Raw genomic sequence first — 7,534 nt, forward strand, 5'->3', positions numbered from 1 at the left:
GAGAGTCGTACCCTAGGCTGGAACAGATGCTACCGACGCCCTACTTCCATCAGGATTTCCACCTATATTAGTGGCTGCAACCCCCCTTCTCCTCCTCCCCATCCTCTTTCACTTCCACCTCTGAATTCTCATCTTTCAGCACCAGTTAGCCATCAGACAGTAGCTGGAAGCAGTGTAGCACTGCAGTGGGGAAGCGGCAACAGGCCTTTCTGAAACTAATTTGCTTAGGTGAAAAACAGCACACCGCCACAGAGCTGTGGCAGGGTATAAGGGACCAGACTTAGCTGTAGCTCCCGCCATTCAACCTAGAACCAAGCATGGTTGTGTCTGATAATGGCCGCAACTTGGTGGCGGCTTTGGAGTTCAGCAAGCTCACACACATGCCATACCTAGCCCACGTGTTTAACTTAGTGGTTCAGCGGTTTCTCAAAACCGGACCCAAATTGCCGGAGCTACTGGTGAAGGTGTGCCGCATGTGTGCCCGTTTCCGAAAGTCATCTACAGCTGCCGCCGGTCTGGTAGTGCTTGCAATTGCCAGCTCACCGACTGTTGTGCGACGTGAGCGCGCACTGGAACTCTACGTTCCACATGTTGACCAGGCTTTGTAAGCAGCAGAGGCCAGTAGTGGGAATACCAGCTGCAACATGGTCGTCGCCTTTTCAGTCAGCTTCCACTCTTCACAAGCGACAAGTGGGCATGGATGTCTGACCTCTTTGAGGTTTTACGCAACTTTGAGGAATCAACACAGATGGTGAGCGGCGATGGTGAGCGGCGATGCCGCTATTATCACAATGAAGGCAGACACTTTGCATGTGGAAGAGGTGGAAATGGGGAAGACATTACACAGGGTGATAGCCAGACCACCCTCAGTTCGTCGTCTCTGCGCAAATTGAATGATGAGGAGGAGGAGCAGGATACGGTTGCCTCCGCTACAGAGGGTAGTACCCATAGCAGGTTTATTCTATCTGTTCAGCATAAATGGGCCGAAGAGGCGATTTAGAGTAATCCACCTGATGAGGACAGTGGAGTTTTGTCTGTTAGGACTCTGGCACATATGGCTGACTTTATGTTATGCTGCCCTTCCCGTGACCCTCGCGTTATACTCATTTTGGCCAACACTGATTACTGGTTGTTCACCCTTCTCAACCCCTGCTATGAAGAGAACTTTTTATCTCTCATTCATGTGGTGGAGAGGACTATCAAAATGGTGCAATATCAGAAGGTCCTTGTGGAAAAATTGCTCCAAAAATTTCCAGCTCACAACGCTGGCGGCGTACATAGTTCCTTGGGCACAGCAGTTCCAACAGAGGCAGGGCAACACTCTCCAAGTACTAGGATAGTTTCATGACACCCCGCCAGCACCCTCACCCTGATGCGCGGCCTAGTGTTACAAGGAGGGAAAAGTTTTGGAAGATGGTGAAGGAGTACGTAGCAGACTGTGTTAGCGTCCTCAGTGATCCCTCTGTGCCTTACAACTATTGGGTGTCCAAGCTGCACACGTGGCACGAACTGGCGCTCTACGCCTTGAAGGTGCTGGCCTGCCTTGCCGCCAGCGTTTTGTTAGAGCGAGTATTTAGTGCTGCTGGGGGCATAATAACTGATAAGCGCACCCGCCTGTCAACTGAAAATGCTGACAGGTTGACTCTTATCAAAATGAACAAGGCCTGGATTGCCCCTGACTTCTCTACTCCACCAGAGGAAAGCGGCTAAACATAAAGGCACTGTATTTCCATGCACCCCTTCCACCACAGAAAAGGGTATATGGTTCAATCTTCCTTTTCTCGTCCTCCTCCTCCTCCATCATATCAACATGCTTATTAGGCTGCCCTCGCTCCTAATGTTTTAGAGAGTCAGTTTAGCAGCAGACCCTCACCCATAATGTTTTAGAGGGTCACCAGGAGGCCCTCACCACTAATGTTTTGAATGGTCAGATCAGCAGCAGACCCTCATCCCTAATGTTTTAGATAGTCAGATCAGTAGCAGGCCCTTGCCCCTAATATTTTAGATGGTCAGCTCAGCAGCAGACCCTCACCAATAATTTAGATGGTCAGATCAGCAGCATGCCCTCACCCCTAATGTTTTAGAGGGTCATCTCAGCAGCAGACCCTTACCCCTAATGTTTTAGAGAGTCACCAGCAGGCCCTCGCCCCTAATGTTTTAGAGGGTCACGCGCAGGCCCTTGCTCCTAATGTTTTTCAGGGTAACCAGCAGGCCATCAATCATAATATTTCATGGGTGTGTATGATGCTCTCCTTCATGTGTAATAAAGGGTGTATTGGAGTGCCGGTTCCTTGTAATTTTTGCAGCCCTTTCACTTAATGCATAGGCTTTATGAGTGTAAGAGTCCCACTACCGGTATAATTGTACCACAATGTGAATGAGGTCCTCCTTTATGTGATATACAGGTTGTATCGGAGTGCCTCTTCCTTGTAATTTTTGGCAGCACTTGCACTTTATATACAAGTAAATATACAGGAAAGAATGTTTCCCAACAATTTTTCCTCTAAAATCGATCTTTGGTTTTGTGCGTATTATTGTCAGTCTGTAAAAGTGGCATACTACTCAGACAACATTGTTCCCAGCAGCAACCTGGGAGTCCAACATGCATCTAGACATCCTCCCCATGCTGTTCCTGAACCATTTTAGTGGTGTTTCCATCAATTTCTGACCTTTTCCTATGAACCAGACACCCTCCCCTCTTCAGAGCAGGGGGTGCCTGGTTTAATGCTTTGGTTCTCCCATTGACTTCCATTGTGCTCGGGTGCTCTGCAGTGTTCTACTCGAGCACCCGAGCACTTTGGTGCTCAATCAACACTAGCTCCAACATAAAAGCTATTTTTTTCATGAAATGTGACATTATTGTGCGACAATCATTTGGATAGGTTGTTGTGGATAGCTCACCACCCTCCTCTATATGGCAAGGGTGCTCTAGATGTAAACTGATCACCCAATCAGTCAAGGTAAATGTAATAATGGATAGAAAAACACCTGGCACTCACTATGTGGATCACATCAACAGCATTTATTAGCCACTAACTCAACAATGGAGTATAAGCGGCAAAAATAGTACAACATATAATAAAATGGTCAAATAAAATACAATATTAGGAAATATCAATCTTAAAACACTTAAAAAATATAAAAATATATAGACAACAGTCCACTGGTAATGGAACCCTGTATGTATAGAGTCTTTTAAATATTGCACAGCTTGGTCAATATAATCCCATAGCCTAAATGTGATGTATCGCACCTATATAGTCTTTATAGGCAAATTCTGGGGTAATAATTTCCGCAATGTCTCTTTAAGTGCAAAATATGGACATCCTCTTATTATTTAGGGCAATGTCCCTTTAAATGCAGGCGATGATTTCACCTATAACTATAGAGTTATAACCTATAGAGTTCACCTATAACTTGCCCTTATACGGCAAAAAATATGATTCAGACTTTGTAGAGTGTTGAGGGCCTTAAAATCTTCAGGTGCACACTGTCTGAATCATATCTTTTGCGGTATAAGGGCAAGTTATAGGTGAACTCTATGAAATCATCACCTGCATTTAAAGGGACATTGCCTTAAATAATAAGCGGATGTCCATATTTTGCACTTAAAGAGACATTGCGGAAATTATTACCCCAGAATTTGCCTATAAAGACTATATAGGTGCGATACATCACATTTAGGCTATGGGATTATATTGACCAAGCTGTGCAATATTTAAAAGACTCTTTACATACAGGTTTCCATTACCAGTGGACTGTTGTCTATATATTTTTATATTTTTTAAGAGTTTTAAGATTGATATTTCCGGATATTGTATTTTATTTGACCGTTTTATTATATGTTGTACTATATTTGCCGCTTATACTCCATTGTTAAGTTAGTGGCTAATAAATGCTGTTGATGTGATCCACATAGTGAGTGCCAGGTGTTTTTCTATCCATTGTGCGACAATAGTAAAAGATAAAAGACTACACATACAGTATATACTGTTCATACTTGATATCAGTGCAATCGTGCTAAACCCATAGAATAAAGATAACCCATCACATTTATGCCTAAGGGCTGTATTACACCTGCAGATAGTCAGCCAGATCATCGCTAACGAGCGCTCATAGTAATGCTCGTTTGCGATGATCTGCCTGTGTAATACAGCCCTAAAGTGCTGCAGATTACCCGATGAACAGGCAACTGCTTGTTCATCAGGCAATTGCAATTTTTATGCATGCTAATAAATCATTGTTTGCTAGTGGCAGATCGTGCCGTCTAATTACGGTCTGCTGCCGGCAAGCAATGATTCTGTAGGGGACAGAGCGATGGCATTTGTGATCGCCCCTCCCCATACTGTGGAGGAGATCGTTGCATGTAATTTCAGTTGTCTCCTCCGCTGATGAGCAGGCGATTGACGGAAAGGCGCAATTCCTTCCCAACAATCGTCAGCCTCATCTGCTGGTCTAATACCAGCCTTAGGCCTAATTAACACATTAGTGGCTTTGGTCAGTGTTTGATCAGTGATTTCTAGGGATGAGCAAATCGACTTCAGATGAAACATCCGAAGTCGATTCGCATACAACTTAGTTCTAATACTGTACGGAGCAAGAGCACCGTACAGTATTAGAATGTATTGGCTCCAATGAGCCGAAGTTATTGCTTCGCGAAGGAGTGGTACCTTGAACCAAACCCGAGTTCGGGAAATGTTTTTTTACAGTACAAGTTAATTTATGAAGTTATTGCGCAAAGTCTCTCGAGACTTCACGAAGCAATAACTTCGGCTCATCGTTACCAATACATTCTAATACTGTACGGAGCACCTGCTCCGTACAGAATTAGAACGAAGTTTTATGTTTCATCCGAAGTCGATTCGCTCATCCCTAGTGATTTCCATCAGTGATTTTTGAACCAAAACCAGGAGTGGAGGCTACACAGAGATAAGGTATAATGGAAACAGTTGCATCCTTTGTGTTTTTTGACCCATTCCTGGTTTTGGAACTCACTGACTAAACACTGAGTGTGAACTAGGCTCAATAAGATATATATTCCCCAAAAGTGAAATTCATCCCACAAAAACAAGCGCTTATATGGCTACATTAACATAAAAATAAAAGGCTATGGTTTTTGGAATGCAATAGTAAAAATACTTTGGCCAAATGCCCAAAATTGGCCAGTTCTGACCATCCACTGTAAATATATGTACACATCGAAACCTAATTGATTAAGTTCTCATTCACATGATCACCACAAGCAGGAGGAGCTGATGTGTTATTTATTAAGTTAAACCTATCTCTGTATGCATAATTATGTACAAAATGTTGTCAATCACTGATATGAATGCCCACAGGTTTGCTGAATAATTTCCCACAGTGTACTGTATATATAAATCTGCTCAGCACCTTCTGTTCTATAACATTCTGCTTAAAGGGAACCTGTCACCGGGATTTTGTGTATAGAGCTGAGGACATGGGTTGCTAGATGGCCGCTAGCACATCCTCAATATCCAGTCCCCATAGCTCTGTGTGCTTTTATTGTGTAAAAAAATTTGATACATATGCAAATTAACCTGAGAGGAGTCCTGTACGTGAGAGGAGTCAGTCTCTGGTTAATTTGCATGTGTATCAAATCGTTTTTGTTTACACAATAAAAGCACACAGAGCTATGGTGACTGGGTATTGTGGATGTGCTAGCGGCCATCTAGTAACCCATGTCCTCAGCTCTATACCCAAAATCCCGGTGACAGGTTCCCTTTAAGAACGGACTGCATTTTCAATGTGATGACATGTAATGACATATTTATATTGCAGGTTTATGTTGGCTTTCTGAACGATTGAGCAGATCAATATTGGGCAGTGGGCACCTAGGTGTCATAGACTGCTGGGGACCCAAGAGAGTAGATATAATCATCATTGTCTTAATTGGTTCCAGTGGCTTTAAAAAATGACAGGTTCCCTTTAAGGACTAGGAGCCTCTACTTTACAAAATGATGTAGCTATTGCCATTTCCAAGTTCAATTTGATAATCAACCCTGTTACTTTCTATTGTAGGTAAAATTAAGGAATGTTCCAAGTAGAAATGGGCACACTAAAGCAAAGCAACATGACAGAAGAACTTGACTTGAGAGAACAGCCTTCAAAGAGCACTGTTTCCCCTATCCAGTATTTTCATGGTTCCAGTTTTATGACGGACAGCACTAATCTCATTTGGGTTCAGGTGATCCTCATAACAGCATATTCTCTAATTATCCTCCTGGGACTTGTTGGCAACTCTTTGGTAATATACATGATTGTAAAATACAAAAACATGAGGACAGTAACAAACTTTTTCATAGCCAATTTAGCTGTGGCAGATCTTATGGTGGACAGTCTTTGCCTACCTTTCACCCTGGTCTATACATTAATGGATGAGTGGAAATTTGGGCCAGTACTTTGCCATTTGTTCCCTTATGCCCAAGCCATGAGTGTCAATGTCTCAACTCTGACCCTAGTTGTCATCGCTTTGGATAGATACTGGTGTATTGTATTTCACCTAAGTAGTCGGATCTCCAAGAAGTTCAGCTTCTTAATTGTCACCGTTACATGGGTAGCAGCTTCCATTTTTGCTATTCCTTTAGCTATTTTTAGAGAATATAGGTTTGAAGACTTGCCAGCCTTAAAACTCAAAATAGCTGTTTGTGCTGAGAAGTGGCCCTCAAATAACAGCAGAGATGCAGCCATCTACAGCATTTCTATGCTTCTTCTACAGTATGTCGTGCCTCTTATTGTAATCTGTTATGCTTATATCAGAATATGGTTGAAGCTCAAAAACCATATAAGTCCAACACCCAGAAGTGATACCCATCAACGAAGAAAAAATACAACTAAGATGCTGGTGACAATGGTTGTTGTGTTTGCAGTTTGTTGGCTTCCCTTTCATGTCTTCCAGTTGGCCATTGACTTGGATTGGGTCCTTGTATTCCAAGAGTACAAGCTCCTTTATTCCATATTTCATGTTATCGCCATGTGCTCTACCTTTGCCAACCCACTCCTCTATGGCTGGATGAATAAGAATTACCGGAATGGATTTCTTATGTTTTTTGGCTGCAAGAACAAACTGCAAAGCAGCCAACCGGATGGCTCCCTCCGTGGCAATTCTTGTACTTTCCGTGCCACCACTTATCATAGTAGTTTTCGGTATGCAGTAGAAAATGGACATCCTCCAACCCATGTGTAATAAGCTTCTGGGCTCTCACAATGTATATCGAAAGCCATGTGGTTGTCACCATACGTGATCTGATGAATCAAGTGGAGATTATGGTTCTACAGACATGGACACAGATCCAGAAACTCTATGAATAATTTAAAGTAGTTGTACATACAACCAAGTAAATGTGTTAGTATGGTGCCTAAATAACTACAAAGTTATTTATCCCCACATTCACTTTATCAAATTATTGTAGCTGAATACTACCGAGCAAAGACTACAGTATTATTTTGTTTAATTTATTTGTGTATTTTAGACTCAATGTACAGAAAATGTATATTTTTAAAATGTTTGAATGAC

General features: G+C 42.5%; 1 protein-coding gene across 1 annotated transcript; it reads left to right on the forward strand.

Moving 5' to 3' along the window:
* Positions 1 to 6,067: 6,067 nt before the first annotated feature.
* Positions 6,068 to 7,204, forward strand: LOC122926482 (neuropeptide Y receptor type 2-like). The gene has a single exon (XM_044277868.1). The coding sequence runs from the start codon at positions 6,068 to 6,070 to the stop codon at positions 7,202 to 7,204; it is 1,137 nt and encodes a 378-aa protein (XP_044133803.1).
* Positions 7,205 to 7,534: the final 330 nt, after the last annotated feature.

The sequence above is a fragment of the Bufo gargarizans genome, chromosome 2 (assembly GCF_014858855.1).
Source record: "Bufo gargarizans isolate SCDJY-AF-19 chromosome 2, ASM1485885v1, whole genome shotgun sequence".
In the NCBI taxonomy this organism is placed as follows: Eukaryota; Metazoa; Chordata; class Amphibia; order Anura; family Bufonidae; genus Bufo; species Bufo gargarizans.

What these genes read in the sequence shown, in the direction of transcription:
- LOC122926482 (XM_044277868.1), top strand. Translation starts at nt 6,068, where the DNA reads ATGGGCACACTAAAGCAAAGCAACATGACAGAAGAACTTGACTTGAGA.